We start from the raw sequence: 19483 nt of genomic DNA on the forward strand, positions 1-19483 counted from the left end.
CAGCTCTTTGGAATTAGAAGGAACATTTTTTGTGGCATTCGACCACTGACCCTAAGGAGTTTTTGGTCCATCTATTGTTGATTAAAATCTGAGAAAAATGGACTTCAGCAAAATGCATTGATGAGTAAAAAGAGTAGAAAGCCTGCTTATTTTTTTCTGTTGTCTCAATAGTCTCGTTGATGTCAGTGAGATCTGAGATCTTCTGGGCCTCACTGTATCTCAGATCCTTTTTTCCAGATGAGATTCTGTTCTACTTTAGACATTTACAATTAAGTTGTTTATTGAAAATCAAGTCTTGTGGTTAATTGTCCCTAAATGGTTCTATTCTACACTTCCACAGTGTGATCTGGTAGATTTAGCTTGTCTCTCTGCATTAGCACATATTTTCATCAATTCCTGAATGGGAGTTGCATGAGTCCTGCACAATCTGGGAAGCCATTCTTTCCTCATTCTATTAAACAAAATGCTACCTTTTCCTGAATGTTTGTGTTTTGACACTGTGTGTAGAAGTTTAATGTTACCTTCCTTTTTTTTGAAATCTAGCTTAGTGAATGTGTAGAAGGAGTGAGAGTAGAACATAATCCCGAGCTCTCAGTAACTGTCACCACCAAAAAGTCTCACCAGACATGGACATTTGCTCTCACATGTAAGGTAGGACTACTTATTTTTAGTAGTAATAACTAGAATGCTACCCATAACCTTTTGTAATTAAGATTTCAGTTGCATCTTCCTTAAAACAGAGAAACTTCCTAGCACCATCCCTTCTCTTCTTTTTTCCCAGCAGCTCTGGTGATTGTGTATCAACTGCCCAGATAGCTGGAAATCAGGCAGGACCTGTACCTGCCCTGAAAAACTGATAGTTCTCATTAACCCTTTAAATCTGATTGCAAATGAAGATACTCCTGGAATAATTTCAGTATTTCAGCCTTTGCCTTTCTTTTGCAGCCTGCCAGAATGCTGTATCGAGTGGCATTGCTGTATGATGCCCATCGACCCCACTTCAGTATCGTTGCAATATCTGCTGGAGACAGCACTACCCAGGTATCACAAGAAGTTCCAGAAAACTGTCAGGAATGGATAGGAGGAAAGATGGTCCAGAATGGAATAGATCACTATATATACAAAGTCAGTATAGCCTTTAACACAGAAATCTTTGGGACTTTTCGCCAAACTGTGGTGTTTGACTTTGGATTAGAGCCAGTCCTCATGCAACGAGTGATGATTGATGCTGCTTCCACTGAAGGTAATGTACTAAAACTTTATTTTCTTTTATTGTGGAGATCTTTCATGCCATCTCTTTCCTTTTCAGTTTTGGGCAGAACAGCATCTCTGTCTGCTCGTGAATGTTTTGTGCTGTATGTTGTGTTCTTCATAGATATGAATAGAAATAGTGGGCAAAAGCTTCAGAGGGTGCAAATCAGGCAGATAATTGGAATATGACTTACTTTGTGTCAGGATAGAGCTCCTAAGTGTGATTAAAATGCTGTGAATTTCTAGTTTGGTGTGTGTCTGAGTGCAGCACTGGAAGTTCTGCCCTTATAAAAACATGTTTATGTTTTTATAAACATTCTTATATTGATGAAGACATTAAATATGTCAGAAAAGGTTGTTAGAGAAATGAAGTGTTTCTGCATAAGAATACACAGGGTAATAAAACAGTAATTAAAACAGACTATCTGAGAAGTTGGTTTGTATTTTTTTCTTCTCTTGTAATGCCTGACTAGGTTTATCAAAGGCAAGAGGCTGAGTATAGGCTTGTAACTCAGTAATTTGCTGCTGACATGAATTTTGAAAATGTTAAGAAAGTGTAACTATATTTGTGTTTTCAGATAAAGAAATGAGCTACAAATTACTGTGTTTAATCTGTTTCTTAAACTGATCTGTGTCTCTCAGTTCAAACCTGAAATAACTCCAGTATGAGAAAAATGACAGAAAATGGAAAGATGTTTGAAGAGGTGCAAAAAAAGAAGGAAGCACTTTGATTTATGGTGTAAGAGAGCTAAATATAGGTCACTATATCACTCAGCAGTAAGCCATTGGATGGGATACAGGATTTTAATTTTTAATGAAAATTTGAGAGATAAAAACACCAATGAAACAAAATTGTAGCACTGGGATTCAAGCAGAAAGAAGAAGAAAAGGGAAAAGGAAGGAAAAAAGATGAAGCTAAGAAAACAGCAGTTTTCTATTCCTGGCCTTGATTTCCATGTAACAGATTAACATTTGCAGCATTCATGGAACAAAGCTGTAAATAGCAAATACCAAAGATCATGATCTTTTGAGATGCCTCAAGTGCCTGTAGGCAGGAGCAGGGGGGCAGAGCATGGTGTAACATCTCTGGGAGCACAGGGCATGGCACTGCCAGGGAGTGGGAGCTCTTCCATGATCTCCATGGAGCACGTGGCTGATCACAGATCTCCTGAACCACTGGGCCTGTGGAGAACAGTCCTTGCCTTGTAAACCTGGGCAAGAGAAGGGAACCAAGCCGTGAGTTACTTGCAGAGTCAGAATTCCTATCAAACCAGTCTTGGTCTGGAGCCTTAAACCAGGTCCTAACCACAGATCCCAGAGCAGAATTCCAGCTGAATTCCACATGGAGCTGATGGGTGAGGTGGAGGCAGCAGCCCCCAGCATCAGGTGCTGCTGTTTCCTTCCCTTGTGTTGTGTCTGTGTGCACAGGGACACTGAAGTCTTCAGGCAGGGCACCACTAATACTTATTTCAAATGGAAAGAGAGTTAGGAGCTTTACAGATAATTGTAACTACAGAACCTTGGGCTTTTTGCTGTGTGTGTCAGAGGTGTGTAATAGGCAAGGGAAAGGGATCTGCATCACTGCCCTGGATCTGTGTCATGATGGGTGAGGTGGAGGTAGCACCCCCAGCATTAGCTCCTTCCTTCACTTGTTGCCTCTCTGTGTGCACAGGGACACTGCAGTCTTCAGGCAGGTCACCACTGTGGTAAAGTGAATATTATCTGGCTCTAGGCAGATATTCACTATATGTATTTCGATGTATTGATTAGTAGTGCTGTATTAACATTTTAATAATATAGTAAATGTAGTCTTGTAGTTAAAAGGTAACTTTTGTAGTTAAAATAAGAACTATGTAAGTGGGATATTTTTTTTAAGAAAGGAATGAGGCACTTGCACCAGATAGCAGCCACAGGACACCTAAATCTTTCAGAGAAAAAGAATTTATTGCCCTCATATCAGAAGAAACTAATTTCTTCCTGCCTCAAAGGCGCTGTTAGGATTAAGAGGAAGAAGTTGACACAGACCAGATAGAATCCTGTGTTTGAATGGAATTTGTGCATCATGTATGAGGTGTATGAACATGCAGCAGGCTGTTGTTTTTAAGGGTTAATCCTTTGTTAAAGGGTGCCCTTTTTTGGGCTCGTGCTGCCCAGGAAAAGGTACCTGGACGTCTGTAACTCTTTGTCTTCATTGTCTCATATTGTCCTAATTCAAATTGTCCAAATTATTATTACTCTAATTGTATTACTATTTATAGCCATTTTATTACTATTAAACTTTAAAAATTTTAAAAACAAGTGATTGGTGTTTTCCACAACCACTAATACTTATTTCAAATAGAAAGAGTCTTAAGAGCTTTACAGATAATTGTAACTGCAGAATCTTGGGCTTTTTGCTCTGTGTGTATTAGGCAAGGGAAGGGATAACTACATTGGATCTGTGTCCAATTCCATAATTTCTTTTACTTTTTGGTATATATGAATTGAGATCTTGTAGAAATGCTTTTCTAACAGAAAGATGCCTGAGGTCTCTGTGTTTGCTCGTAATTCAGGGCCCTGTTGAGATGTTTAGGCAGGAATGAAAGGTCAGCATTAAAATATTTTAATAGAAGAGCCTCCATTCTGCATGTTGAAATCTTTATTTACAGCAGAAGAAGGGAGCTGTAGGAAGTTTTCTGTGCACTGATTATGTACTAACTGCTCTTTAAGAAAGTGTCACTGTGTGTGCAGTCTGTGCCAGGAGCTGTTTATGTCAGGCTCCCAGGGAAAGCCTCTCCAGTGCTGGGAATTAAATGGCTGTTGTTCCAGCAAGCAAGGAGTCAGTCCCAGCATAATTACTGAGCTTTGGGGATCTGAGGTGTGATTTGTAGCAGAGAAAGCTTCATTTATGGTGATGTTATTTCAGACACACAAACTTGGACTTTTTCTTGCCGTACAACTGTAGCTACTGCTATGGTTCAGGCTTGAGGGATGTATTTAAATGTGTCTTCTTAGTGAACACATGAGATCAGTGAGTAAGATACAGCCATGTTCCTGTAGTCAGAGTCAAGCTGAACAGAGATTTCTTTTGCTAAAATATTGGGGTTTTTTCTTATTTAGACTAAAGACAGTCAAGATGATGTTAAGCATTTAATTTGAATTTGAAAATGTCTTTTTTGCACATTTTCAGCGTTGGTGTGATATCCTGGATACCTATGTTAAATCTTACTCAGAGATTATACATTAAGATAGCATAGCTTGACTATAAATGCCAAATATTTTCAGCTCTGCAATTTAACTGCAATTCTCTTAACTGATTCACTGTTGTCATAGTGGTTTTGTGGTTTTAATGGATATATTCTAGGGGGCTGTAGACAAGTGCTTGGTCTTCTGTTTCTTATCTAAGTTATGTTGTCTCTGAAATCAGGGTATGCTGAAAAATTAATTTCCTTTGAATTTTCTAATTTTATATCATGTTAGGTTACATTTCCCAAGTTTAGCTTTAGCTATTTTATGTAACTACACCACACACAGATTAGGGGACTGTAGAACTTTTTAAAGGCTTTCACAGTGCTGCAAATGCAATGATTCCTTAGCATCTGATTTATCAACTTGTTTTTATGACCTTCTAAATTTTGCAATATACATTGTAGGGTTCCACACTATTTAATGATTTTGAAATGAGGGGATGCTGCAGTTGAGTTTTAAAGTGAATTGCAGTTCCAAGTCCTTCAAAGCTGTTCAAGTAAAAGTGTTTTTTTGTCTTTATTAATTCTAATTGCTATCTTAGAATATTTTATTCTCTGATACTCTTGGAGAGCCTGCTTGCTCTCTGTGCACACCTGAAAAGGAGAGGTAGTAAATACCAGCAGTGAACTGCCTAAAGGTGTTGTGGGCAGAGGAGACTCTGCCTGTGTTTAGGTATCTCTGAGGGGATTGGTTTTACTGGTGGGTTTTGTTTGATTGGTTCATTTTTGGCAATAAAACCAAGCCAGCTGGGGTTTATAAAAGCAAAGCTCCCCTTCCCTGCTCTGTCCATGCAGACCTTGAATACCTGATGCACGCACGGCAACAGCTCCTGACCACAGCCAAGCGTTGGGATTCCACCTCCAAGACCATTGTGGAGTTTGAGCCTAATGAAACTACTGAACTGGAGAAGAGCCTTCTCAGCAGATACCAAATCCCTCTGTCTGCTGACCAGCTGTTCACACAATCTGTCCTGGACAAATCATTGACCAAGAGCAACTATCAGTCACGGCTCCACGACCTCCTGTACATTGAGGAGATAGCACAGTACAAGGAAGTTAGCAAGTAAGTGATTCCTTTATGAAAATATTCCTATTAAAATCAGGGTGACAGCTTTTTTCATTAAAGCTACCTGCTTCTTTAAGATACTGAGGCTTCCTGTTTCTTTGAACTGAACCTGAATGGGTCTGGAACAATAATATTTGGAAAAGGTCACTAGCACTTAATGTAAATTCCTGCTAATTCATTGAAAACAAACAGTCTGTATCAGTCTGTGCTTACAGTTGCAGGCACTAAGCAGCTGTTGGATGTGGTTTTGTTAATTAATTTTGTCTGTCTATACAAAAATATATTAATAATAGTTATATTTTTGTTGTGTGAAAGTAGGTTATAGCAGAGGAATATATAAAATCTTTGTAAAGAGAGTTGAATTATGGGTGGATCAGACTGATCTTGTGATGATGTGGTAGATGACTTTATTTATTTCCTAAATAGGTTGATACCCAGTTTCTGAATAAAAGTTCCTAATAAAAGGCATATAATATACATTGTTTGGTTTGTTGTGTCTCTAGGTGTTAGGTACAAATTACCCAACTTGTGTAGATGCTTGAAAAATATGGATTTAGGTAAAAGATGTGAAATTCACACTTATAGACCTTTATGTGGACTTTTTTTCTGTAGTTTAATATTTGTGGTCAAAAATCTTTCCTGTATTCATGGAGTGCAAAAGAGTTTTAGAGTTTTGTCACTACTCAGAATGGAAAGTCTAAAAGATATAACATCATTGTAGCCTAATTGGGTAGCAAATTTGGTTTTATCAATTACTTGAAGTTCCAAATCAGGAAGTCTTTTTTAAGATACCATTCCTGGAGTTACAGAGGTTCAGTTGAACCAACCCTCTAGAACACAGAAAGAAAATACTGTGAATAGTTGTATTTCCATTGCTTTTAAAGCAGAAAAATGGTTCAATTTCTTTTTTAAATCTCAGCTGAAGGGCAGCATTTGAGCTGTTTCTTATCTTTTATCACTGCTGCACTCTGCTCTTGAGCTGGAGTCTAACACATGGAGCAATCATGCTTGAACACTGTTTCCAGCTTACAGAAATATTCTCCATCATACATATTTATAAACAGGCTGACTCTTCTTAGGCCTTTTGAAATAAAAGTGGATTTAAAGTAAATATTATGAAATACCATTAAAACATGAGCAGTATTTCTACTGATAGAATTTTCACTTTGGGAGTTACACTCTCATGCCTCATAGGAAACCAAAGACCAGCAAACCTGGAGAAATGGAAGAAAAATAAGTGTATCCTGTATGTAATGCTTCCCCTTTTGACTATTTGGTGCAGCAGTAATTTATTACTTGATTAAGTTAAAAGTAAGTTAATATGTTCTTGAAATCTTCTGTTTTGATAGTGTTGATGACAAACATTCTTTTGATCTTGTAGCTGACCCACTTTATTGCAAGAAGGCTGAAACCAGCAGACATTTCCACTCCTCTGTGGCTAAGATCACACACTTGGTATTCTCTAGTGAAGTGTCAGGGCTGCAAGCCTGGAAATGGCTGAGAAATCCAGATGCAAGTGGGTTGTACCTCCTCTGAAGTGGTGCCACAGTGACAGTGTTGATGAGCTGCTGCACTTTCAAGGGTTTGTCAATGTACATTGTAAAAGGAGGAGGATTGGCAGCGTGGTCTTCTGACAGCACTGGAGTAACACCAGTGTCAGAGTGAAGTGGATCCTTGGCTTTGAAGAATGTTGATGGTTTCTCACTTTCTAGGAAGGTGCTGGTTCAGACTTGGTGTGGAATCACCTGGGTAGAACTGGAAACAACACTACAGTGTTGTAGTAGCTCAAACATATATTGAATTTAGTCATTAGGGAGTTCTGGACAGTCTCAGAGAACTTTACTTTAAAATTGTGTTTATTTTACTATTTCAAGAGACATTTATACAGGTTATTCCACATGAGTATCACAAAATAGAATAATAAGGGAGTCACTGCTGTTGAATTTCCAAGTGCAAACACACTGTTTTTGAGGAAAACCAAAGCAATGTTCCAATCTTGATCGTAGTTGGGTTTTGGAATGTCTAAAATATCTGTTCATGGTTTTAAAACACTTCATTTCTCTCTTGCATATTGCAAGAAAAGCAATATATACTTCTTAGAGTGACCAGAACATTTTCTTGTATGAACATTAAAGGGTGTGAGGTGACAGACAGCTCCTTCCATGCTCCCAGAATTCCAGAGCAGATTTCTCCTCAAGGCTGTGAACACGTCAAGTACTGGCTTTGATGGAAAATAAATTTGTTTTTGTCATTACTGTGGGTTCCACTGATCCCTCCCCAGGCAGGTGTCCCACTGCACACCCTGAGCCCTGCAGGTGTCAGTGTCACAGCAAATGTGCTGAATGTGCTTTTTGCAAAGTGGCACCTGGGGCTTTGGCCAGGATGGGTTTGTTTGCCTTTGGGGAATTTGTTGTTTGCATTGGTACTGGATGATTAATGATTTATGAAGTCATTCTTCATAATTATTCTGTGGTTTTAAATATGAACAACAGGTTTTCTTGTAGCTGTTTCATGACACTGCAGGTAGGCTGGCATTTGCAGTGCTTAGGAGGAAATAAAAGGTTTTGATTTTTTTAATAAACCTGACTGAAAACCGTATTTGTCTAACCCTGCAAAACAAGGGTGAGAAATAGATGCAAGAAGCAACTTCTGATTTTTAAAAATCAAATCCTGAGAAGATTTTGTAGTTTTGTATTTTGCCAGAAGGTGTCAGCTTGCTCAATGGAAATTGCTTGATAATCTAAACTTGAGATTCCCTTTAGCACAGCAGATGCAGCTCAGTCATTTATGAAAACACTAACCTGTGCCTTGTCTCAGAAATGCAATAAAACTGTTTTGCAGCACGTTTTTGTGAATCTGAATTTCAGCTGATACATATTCAGCAGCATAGGGATCAACTTTAGGGAAGTTTCAACAAAAGAAATTCACAATAGCAAATGATTGTACCTCAGTAAGAATTCCCAGCCCTTGTTACTCAGTTAAATGTTTTATATAGTGTTTTAACAAGGAGCTGGGAGTTCTGTTTCAGATGTGGCTGACTTGCTGATAGCTCCTTTGGAATAGTGCAGCACTTCAATAGAAGAAGAAACTTGTCTTTTTCTTATGGGGTTTTTCTTGGTCCGTGTGGAAATGGGAAGGATTGGGTGAATTTTTCACTGGAGCTTGTGCAGTAACCTCTGTGGTTGGTGATAGCCAAACAGATCTCTGTTAGGTAAGAAAATTTCCCTTGATTTTGGAGAGTGGAGGACTGGGAAATTCAGATCTGACAATGCCCATATTCTGTAAGGAAGGAGCTGTTACCACATGGGGGCAAACTTGCAGTTTTTGTGCAAGATTTGTAGTTCGGCAGATCTGAAAAAATACATCTGATTGGTTTGGTAGATGTTTAATTACCAAGCTAAAATTTGGATTTTATTGTTAGAGGCGTATGGTTATTGATACTGCAGGGCTTAACTGAGCAATTACCAATTTATTAGGTTAAAATAGAAATTATAAGAAGAACAGATCAAATCAAACCAGTATAAGTATGAAAAGTATTATAAGAAAAGAATGTATTTTTCCAGGAGGTTTTATTTCATTTGTGAATGGGTGTTACTTTTTTTCTGTAATTTGTTGCAAATTTAGGAAAAAGTTGCTGATGAGAAAAGAACTGAATGTTGTTACTCTATTATCAGACTTTTTTCCCCTTTGTTCTTTTTAAAACCAGGTTGAAGCAATCTGTTTAAAAAAACCCAACACACTAGGAAGAGATTACTTTTTATTGGTGAGGGGTCAATAAAATGTGCTAATAAGTCACTTTAATGTGTTGTGCATGTGACTTCTCTAAAATGAAAACTGCAAAGGATGAATCTGTTACATCTCTGATTACAGGAGGAAGCTGCTGCTGATAGGAATTCTGTGGATAGATGGTTTATAGGGCTGAGCCTGTGTTGCCATTCCCTCATTTCAAATAAAATGATATCATTTTAATGCCTACAATCTGATTTGTTTGAAAGCATTTTGATCAATCCCTCTGAATTATAGGTATAATACCATTTACTTTTTAAGATGGAGATTGCCCTCTTTGGTGTGCAGCCTGGAAGAGGCACATAGCATAAATAGGAATCTTGCTCTGTTCTTTGCCTGCTTGTCTCCCCTTGCATACCCACCATGAGATTACAGACTGTTTAAATAGAAATTTTACTGCTTTGGGACACGTATTTCATTCACTGTAGGCTTTTATTGGTATCTAGTATTTGTTTCTCTCTTGTGAGGGTTCTTTTTTTAAACTTCATAGATGTTGATTCTTTTAAATATGTACTTTATAGGCTACAGTCAAAGGAAAAAGTGTGGATATTTGATAGCTGCATCCTTACAAAAGGCCAGTTTGACTGTACTTGTCCATACGTAAAAATTAATTAATGAAGTGAATCTTCCCTCTGAACGCTTGAAATTTCAGAACCTGAGAGCATTTTTGTGCACTGACTCGATGCTTTCTCACTTAGGTTCAACATAAAAGTGCAATTGCAGATTGTAGCAAGCTTCATGCTCACTGGTGTTTCTGGAGGTGCAAAATATGCCCAAAATGGACAACTTTTTGGCCGCTTTAAGCTCACTGAGACCCTCTCTGAAGACACTTTGGCTGGACGGCTGGTGATGACCAAAGTCAATGCTGTTTATTTATTGCCTGTCACTAAAGAAAAGTCAGCACAGACCCAAGGAACCAAAGAGAAGGTTTATGAAGCAGCTATTGAGGAGAAAACAAAGGATTATATCTTCTTGAGGGTATCCAGGGAATGCTGTGAGGAGCTGAATCTTCGGGCAGATTGTGAAATGCAGGTAGGTCTGCCTGGAGGTGGTTGTGCTGTCAGAACTCTCTGCCTTCTGTTTGTTTTGCCTCCTTGACTGATCTGCTTACCAAACAGAAATAACCTCAGATTAAGGTCACTGGAATTGCCTGGAATGAATGCATTTTCACCCAAGGTTTATCTCATCCCGTTTGTTTTGTTTTGGGGAAACATATGCAAGAATCTTAATGTCTTAATTTAACATGGATAATTGGTCTGGGAAGATTTATGTCATTCTGAGCTCTTGGTTTTGTGTTTGTTTTCTTAAAACAATAATTAAACTTACTAATTGATTGTATTTGAAACTTGACTGGAATGCAAAACGAGCTGGGGCTTCAGGAACTGGCTAATTTTTCCTTGAGTGTCTTAATAATCTTTGCCCAAGGCAGCAGATCTATTCTGCATTAGAAATTGGGTCCTAAAGTTGTTTGTAAAATCATTTAGTACTTTATATGTGTATCACTGAACTGATGGTCAGATTCTTCAAGCATTACCTATATTTGAATGAATTTTAATTATGGGGAATTTTTTATGACTAATATTAACTGAAATTTTGGAAAGCAGTCCTCAGTTTAGAACTGAGGAGGTTGTAATTTGGATGTGCAGAGTTTTTGTTAAAGTGCTGGAGGTTTTGCTGTTCTCTTCAGTAGAGTTGGTATTCCCTATGTGATTCTTAAACACTGATAAAACTGCTTTGATTTCTGTGGATTTTGGACAAGTTGGGTAGTTTCTTTCCTTTCTCTTTTCCTTATAATTAGTCTCAGAAACTTGGTGGTGCCTTGTTTACCTGCTGTTCTGGCTTAACTATAATAAATACACAATTCTGCTTTTATCAGGTAAACCATTCATAAAGGTGGGGTGGAGTGAGCTTCAGAGCACCCTGGCTGCTGCCACTCTTTTATTTTTGCAGTGGTTCCTCTGTTCTCTGTCCTGCTCTGTGAACCTGGCAATGGAGTAACTTCTTTCCCACTGATTTCTGATTGTGGAATGTATATTAAAGCAGGTTACATGCCTCTCCTTCCCAGACGGCCTCATTCAGTGCTCTGCAACAGCAAATAGAACTATTTGATTCCATCCAAGCAGCATTAAAAGCAAAACAAATCCCAAGCTGTTAAGAAAGTGGTGAATGCAGGTAGATAATAGGAGGTATTTAATGCCAGGCACCTTGCTTGGACTCCCAGAAGGGGCTGTTGAAGTGTCACCCAGATGAGCATCACAGCTTTTCTGCATTTAAATTACCCTTGTCAGGCTGTGTGGTTTCCTGTCAGCCTTGGGGCTGCCTGGGCAAGGATATTTTCCTTGGATGGATCAAACCAGGAGTTTGGGAGCATTGCCATTTGAGTCTTTGCCAAACATCTGCAGGCTGTGCTTGGGGACAAATCAGTGCTGGGGAGGGATGGGCAGGACAGAGCTGGGGAGCAGCTCCAGGTGCCCATGGGCAGGATGAGCTGTGCTGTCCCTGCTGAGAAGTGCCAGCCCTGCTGTGCAGAATGGGGCTGGGTGGCACTAATTGCACGGGGTGGAGAAAGAATTCTTGAATTTTCATGTGTCCTATTAAAAAAAAGTTTTCCTGGCAGCTCCAAACACCTCTGTGAGCTCCACGCTTAACGCTGTCAGATTTGTTGCTGCCCTTGTCTTCAGACTTATGGTTGTACATCTTGCTGTAAAATGTGGTAGTCAAGATGAATATTTAATGTCTCTATATCTGCCAGAGATGGAAAGTTAATGGCTACACTCTGCAGGGATACAAGCAAACATTGTTTATTTACAGCAAAGCTAGTGTTGATTTTACATGCTACATAATGATATGAATGCTGTAATACTGAAATAAGAGTAGGAAAAAGAAAATGCTAATTTACAAAGCCTTTTGAAGGAGATGATCTGCAAGTAGTAAACATTACTGGTACACCAGAGTGATCCCTGTGGTGGGAAAGGGGCTTTGTAGGCAGATAAAGGAGTGCAGGTACAACAAGTAGTTAAATCTAGATGGATAAATTATTCCTCTGTATGGGAAATTCTGCTCTGTAGGAGAAGGCTCCTGAGAGGTGTTTGTATGGCTTTGAAAGAGAAGTGATCACTTTTCTTTTCCTTCTTTCTGTCCTTCCTTTTTAGCTGTCAAGGATTCTTAAGATTTTTATATAAGTTGTCAAAAAAGATAATTGTAAAAATATATTCTAGTATTGCTTTGTGTTTGTTGACCTTTCTGGTTGGTAGCACTAATTACCATGAGATTAAAGTGTGATTGAGTAAGAATGGGCTAACATCAGATCAGTGAGTGCTAGAGGAGAAAATCAGTAGATCTGGGGCCAGGTTGTTGCTGTGGGCACGGGGGTACATTTGCAATGACTGCCACCTCCATGGCTTTCCTCTGGGTTCACACAGGGGCTGCACCTTCAGCTGGGATGCTGCTGATGGACCAGGTGCAGCTCATCTTTGCTCTGGGTCTCTTCTCATCTCCTGCTTGCCAGGACAGAACCAGCTTCTGGCAGGTGGTTGTGGAATCTCTCACTACAGCTGCCCATAGAAATTGTTAAATAATTGATATTTCCAGGTAAATGAGGGATGCTTTTCCAGACAGGCTGCAGTGATTTGGCTGCTGTTGGTAACGTGTTCACACTCATTGTAAATCTCAGAAAGAGACTTATTTACTCCTATTTAATCAAAAATGCTTATTAGATTTGTAGCACAGTAATTACATAACTATATAGTGACAGCAGTGCTGTGACAATAAACCTAAAAACGTGTATTAGTCTCATGGAGTTCTTCAGCAGCTTTTGGTGGTTTTATGCAGGTTTTTATTAGTGCAGATCTGTGTCAAATTTTGTCTAAAGGCTTCTGTTGTGAACGTGGAGTTCTTCAGCATAATACTGTGATCAGATTCATTTGTTTCTGGAGAGATTAATTACTGCAAATTTAAATCTGTGTAAATGATAATCTGAGTGAACTGTTTTTATGAATAATTTCCCCAGGAGCTGCTTTTATCCCTTGTTCAAATTTAGAATGTACTTTTCTCTTTACCCTTTCAGTGTGTGTGTATGTGTCACCTACTTTCAGTATCCATTGTTCCATTCTGAATTGAATCAGGAATGTTAAGTGCTCTGTGTGATGTTTCTGGCTTTGCACCAGAATTTATATTGGCAGTATCTTTTATTTACTAGCATTGAAACACCTGTAATTGAGAGAACAAAACCAAGAATGTATTTGTAAGCAGCTAATGGTTAGAAATTAACTTTTGGAGAGTCCTAATAATTGAACAAAGATGACAAGTTATGCTATTCCAGAGTGTTTGACTAGAAATAATGTTTGGAGTTTATCTTGGCTGATTTATATCATCTGTTGATATGTAAAATTTCTGGCCTGACATTTTATTGAGGTTGTTCTTACAATAAGAGATGAAAGCTTACATTTGTAAAAACAATGTTTTAGGACAATGATATTTTTCAGGACTATTTTTTATATTTAAAAAAAATTCCAAGAATGCTTTCCCTTTAATTTTTTCTGAAAGTACAGTGGAATCTAATCTTAAAAGTCAAACAACAAAATTAAATTAGAGAAAGTGTTGTATTTATCTTTGATTCTAAACAACAACAAAAAAAACCAAGTTAATTTTATCACAGATCTTTGGATTGAACGCTGTTTGCTGTTTTCTTCTGAGAGCCAGTGGTGTGCAGGAAGATAAAAATGTACCATGAACAGCAAAGTCTAATGAGCATTTTTGGAATGAATCCTTTTTATTCACCTCTCTGTTTCTTGGTTTGTTGTGCAGGTTGAGCTTCAGTTCCAGTTGAACCGGTTACCCCTCTGTGAAATGCATTATGCCTTGGACAGGATTAAGGACAACAGCATTTTGTTTCCAGATGTCAGCATGACTCCCACCATACCCTGGAGTCCCAACAGGTACACAAACACTTGGAAATCAAAGGTTGGGTGGGGATGCAGCTCTGAATTTCTCAGAGCAGATGGCTGAAACCTGTCCTGAGCAGGAAACAAGCTGTGCTCCTCATTAGTGCTGAGGGGTTCTGAGGAGGGAGGGAAACTGTGCTGAATAAAACAAGAGGAATGATCCTCCCAGGGCCAGAGCACACTGAGGGGTTTTCCCTGGGTTTGGAGGCATCACAGTTGTGCTGTGGGTGCAGAGAACAAACCTGCTGCTGTTAATTTCTGTGCTGCCATCCTCCTCTGAAAAGATTATACTTTATAGGAGTGGCAGTGCCAGTTCCAGGAGTGTCCCCAGTGTCCTGGTTCCAAGGGCTGATCCATCAGTCCTTGTTGAGCTGCAGTGAGCCCAGATCTGGACATATCCCCCAGGGTGTGGTTGTGGAAGGTGTGGCAATGGCTCCTAAAGAAGCAGCCCAGAGATTCTTTCTATACACATCTCACAGTTTCCTTTATGAAATGATAAAGCCCCTGTGTTATATAAACACTCCTAAAGAAACTTAAGGCTGATGCAGTGGAAATAGTTTGTCTGGAAGAGGAAGCTTAGGGAGGAGTAATGTGAGGCTGTGTGGCTCAGGGAGTATGGTCAGTATTCTTGCTCTTGGTAAAAGAGGCAAGAGCTTTCTGTGCTGGGAGAGCAGGGAAATGAGAGGGATGTGGAACTGATCATCTGCACAGCCTGGGAGGAGTCCTGTGGGGTCTTGAAGGTGAGAATCAGGAGTGTGATTGTGATGCAGGAGAAGTCAGGAGATAGCCCAGGCATTGAAAGGACAGTGATCACTGAGACAGTGAGTATTGGATGACAAAAAACACTGAAAAAATTGTAGTTTGTCTCTGGAACTGTAAGAACAGATCCAGTACGAGGGTGGGATCAGTGTGCTGGGTGGGATGATCACTGTGTGCATCAGAGCTTTGACAGCACTGAGAGGAAGAAGGGAATAGGTTCTGTTTAGAGTTACATTACAAAGCTGATGGAGGTCAGTGACAATCTGTTCACTGACTTAATTAGCATCTGAGTGAATCTTACAAGGAAATAGTGTTTAAGAATAGTTTGGAAGTAAGCAGTGATTTCAATAAAAAGTAGACAAGTCAAGTAGGATAGAATTTCTATCTTCTATGTACATATAGTTGCATGTTGGTATAATGTTTTATATTTTTTGTATACATAAATAAAATATGTAATGATTATAGTTCAGTTCAAATCAGTTCCATCTGGTGGCTTGATTTGTCCTTCTTTAAGAATCAAGCTAACTCCAAACTGTCTTTCCTGTTTTTCCTCTATGTCTGTTTTATGTCCCTGTTCCTTTCCTGTTTCTTAGTCTCTTGCCAGCTTGTTGTTCATAGGCATCTTTAAAGTTAAAATTCAGTCAATTCCCTCTTGATCTTGCTCCCTGTTGCTAACTACTTCTGAGCAGAAACTTTCCCAGTCTGTAAGAAGTGTGGTGCTTGTAACCAAAGCAGATCACATTACTGAAGTATGGCCATATGTGCAGCAGTGACAGGTGTTTTTTACTATGCATGTCTGCTTTTAAATCTGTCTGTGGGAATATTAAAAACTCTGTCTAGAAATCTTTAACTTCTTATGCTCATTGGAATTTTCTGAAAGCATCTTCCTCCCAGTGCTGGCATCACTGGCTGCTTGCAACAAAAATCCTTTTTATAGACTGCTTTCCCATTAGAGGTATGTGCTCTGATGATCTTAAAAAAAAAAAGTAAAGAGAAGTCTGTCGTTGATTGGTAGCCAGTAGTTTTTAAATTTGATTTTAGATAACTTCTGTCAAGCCCTGGGGTTGTGTAACTGGTTACTTTTAGAGTTAACAGTGTAAATGCTGCAGGGAAGAAACATAACTAATGGAACTATTATTTGCATGATAACAGTAGAAAAATCATTGTAGGTTTACCTGCTTTTGTTATCAGGGAATGGTGCAGTGTCCTTCTTCTAAAATGTGTGCTCTGCAGGTTAACTGATGTTAGGTGGGATGATGTAAATTGAGAATAGGTTGAAGCCCCACTCCACAACTGATTTATTGCAAATAGCAAATTTTTATGATTGCACATGTGATCGTTTTGCTAGATCTGTTGATTTGTTTCACGTGCCTCAGCACCACAATCCACACAGCAGCTCTGTAAAAGCTCTTCCATTTCTTTAACGCTTTTGAAATCATCCCTGGTTTAATTCCTGCCTGGCAGTGGATGCTGGGAGCTGTGTGTAACCTCAGTGGGCTCTTTGCACAGGCAATGGGATGAGCAGTTGGACCCTCGGCTGAACGCGAAGCAGAAAGAGGCTGTTCTGGCTATCACCACCCCCCTCTCCATCCAGCTGCCTCCTGTTCTTATCATCGGTCCCTATGGGACAGGAAAAACCTTCACTCTGGCTCAGGCAGTCAAGCACATCCTCCAGCAGCAGGACACCAGGTGAGAGGGGGCACTGAGCACACAAGATGGGATTTTTTTGGCTAAAATTCAAGTCAAAGGTAGAAATACAGAATTTCCACCCAGCTTAGAAACCGACAAACCCAAGCAATCCTTCATTGTTTGGGATGATAAAGTAATTTTATAATCTTGGCCTGTGTTTGCCATTTAGAACAAAACTAATTAAAGTGGAAGTTATGTAGAATAGCTGTGATTTGCTCAGCATGGGAAGTTTTGCAGCATGGTAGATAACAAAAGCTGGGTTTTAAATCAAGTCTAGATTAATAATTAAAAAATGATTCTTGAAAACCTGTTTGATAACTGAAGGGTTTGAGCTGAGGGCTGAATCATGGGAAGTACAGTATGTCCATGAAGAGGAATGTGCAGGAAGATGGCCACTGTTTCCTTTTTTTTGTATTCTACTGCTTTGAATTGTTTTCTGTTTCTTCATTGCTTTTTTATTTGCATCCATTTATTCCAGCAGGATTCTCATTTGCACCCATTCTAATAGTGCTGCTGATCTCTACATAAAGGATTATTTACATCCATATGTAGAAGCAGGCAATCCCCAGGCAAGACCTCTCAGGTATTTTTTTAAGGCTTATTATATATCTGTGAAATACTATTCTTAAGAAAAGGTGTCTATAAAAAAAGGTTAAAGAACTTCTAAAAATAAAAGCATATTGGCATTACCAGCAGTGCATTTAAAAACAGCCTAAAAGGAATATGAAATACTGTAACATAATTTTTGGTCATTTGTTAAATAAAAATAAAGACATCCTTTTTTAAGCTTTTATTATTCTGTTGATAAATGTGTCTTTCCTAATGAGCAAACTTTTGATACACTCCTCTAAAAGCTATAACGATAAAATAAAATGGATTTTAGTTGTGTTTTAATTTTTGAAAAATTTGACTCGCAATTACAAGGCTAATTTGGAAATGGGCTCCCCACCTGACTTCTTGGAGAAACATTTTGGTGTCATAGGAGAAATGTGTGAAAGTAGTTTGGTCTCTTCTGATAAATCAGTGTGAAGTGATTATTTATATATTGAAATGTACTTACTTAATGTGTATTGGGGAAATTGGTTTAGGAAAAAAAAAAAGAAGCAGAATCTCAAGAGCAAGGAGGGCAAGCTTGCATGGAAATAGTTAAGGAGGATTTATTTATGGGCATAAATCTGCCCCTGGGAACGTTTTGCCCAGTAATCACAATGTATACTTTATACTGCTAACTTGGTATATATGTATTTTAAATTATGGGCATCATTTCTAAATGCCAGTGGGTGCGTTTATAATATTACTAAGAAAAGGACTCTGTGTTTCCTTGCTAGCTATTAAAAGCCATCCTGGACATATATTTTATGCAATGGCAGTAAAGCCAGTGAAGTTATGTGAAAAGGCTACATTTGCAACAGGTGTAAATTCTCTTAGGTCTGTTGGCTTTGGTTGCCATGTGACATTTTACAGACACTGAGGGTCTGGCCAAGGGAAGGAAGGCAGTGTTGTTTTTTAAAAGATGTCTTTGATCTGGTTGTGTTTTAACACAGATTGTCTTAAGGTGATTTGTAAAGCACCTTGGGATGAAAAACTTCATGGAGTCTTAATTTTCTAAGGGAAAAAATATGTGTAATAGACCCTTTTGGGAATATTGAAGTGTGATTTAACAGTGTTTTTTAACAGTGCAAGGAGTTAAATACAGTTTTATTGTTGCCACGTCGTTGCTGCCTTGTTTTCAACTGTGTAGTCCAGTCTCAGAATTATGAAAAACATAAAAAGTGGTATTTTTCTTATGGTTAAAATTTATTTGGATATTTGCTAAGAGAATCACAGAACGTAACTTAAAAGTCGCTGAATGTTTGAATTCAAATTTCATTGTTGTAGTATTTATTATAAACAGAAAGTGCTGCTATAGTCTGATGCTGTTCAAATAGTCAGGACACCTCTATTAAAAATTGAAGTTTAAGAAAATGGAGGCACCTCTGGAGTTGTGTATATATGTTAATGGATCCACAAGTATGTATGGTTCAAATAAAAAATCTGACAGATAATGTTGTTTGAGCACAAAGTGCATTAACCTGCTCTGGCAGGAGTTAAAGGTCAATTTTTCTGAATCCGAACTGGAGGTGTGTGAGACTCCCAGTTCAAAATTATTTATGGATGTACCTCCATTATTGACTGTTGTAAAGGTGTATTTTCAATTTAAAATCATTACTGTTAGATTAAACAGGGGGATCTGAGCCTCTGCAGTATTTAAAAGGAAACATCAAGTGGAGTGGAAGCAGTGAATTATTCAAGGTAGATGTGCTGCTTGCAGAGTTCATTGTGTTTCTGAATAACTGAACACTGCTGTAGATTTTATCCCTTATTTGCTCTACAAGTGATGAGTTGGCTTAGTGGGGAGCAACACAATATTTTATAATATTTATGTTGTTTTTAAAGAAGGAAAGCTAAATTATTTAACATTTTGTACTGAAAACCCTGTAGATCTTTCCGTGGGTAAGATGTACATTAAATAAATTATCCTGTCAGTGATGTGACATAAAAGTTTGAAAAGTAGAGTTTGTGGAGCTTTTTGTTTAAATATCAAGTTATAAATTTGTATTATCTCTTAATAAAATAGCTTCCTATGCCCTTTGGAAAGTACAGAGAGAACAGTGAGAATTTATGTTAAATCTAAATTCTGCACCTAAATGAAATACCAGCAAAGCCTGAAGGCCAAATTCTCATAGTCCTGATGCCCATAAACAAATTATTACCCAGAAAAA

The 19483-nt window shown here is 38.4% G+C and overlaps 1 protein-coding gene across 2 annotated transcripts in view; it reads left to right on the plus strand.

Moving 5' to 3' along the window:
• The window catches only part of HELZ (helicase with zinc finger), an 87606-nt gene that overhangs the window by 30691 nt on the left and 37432 nt on the right, over window positions 1-19483 (plus strand). The window contains exons 9-15 of one of the 2 annotated variants that reach the window (XM_036394393.1): window positions 544-651; window positions 946-1243; window positions 5274-5541; window positions 10029-10362; window positions 14137-14267; window positions 16542-16721; window positions 17200-17304. In XM_036394393.1, coding sequence (XP_036250286.1) covers window positions 544-651; window positions 946-1243; window positions 5274-5541; window positions 10029-10362; window positions 14137-14267; window positions 16542-16721; window positions 17200-17304 — 1424 coding nt within the window. The remainder of the gene's footprint in view (window positions 1-543; window positions 652-945; window positions 1244-5273; window positions 5542-10028; window positions 10363-14136; window positions 14268-16541; window positions 16722-17199; window positions 17305-19483) is intronic. The other variant, XM_036394395.2, reaches the window with a different exon arrangement.

Source organism: Molothrus ater, chromosome 19, assembly GCF_012460135.2.
Source record: "Molothrus ater isolate BHLD 08-10-18 breed brown headed cowbird chromosome 19, BPBGC_Mater_1.1, whole genome shotgun sequence".
Taxonomy (NCBI): domain Eukaryota; kingdom Metazoa; phylum Chordata; class Aves; order Passeriformes; family Icteridae; genus Molothrus; species Molothrus ater.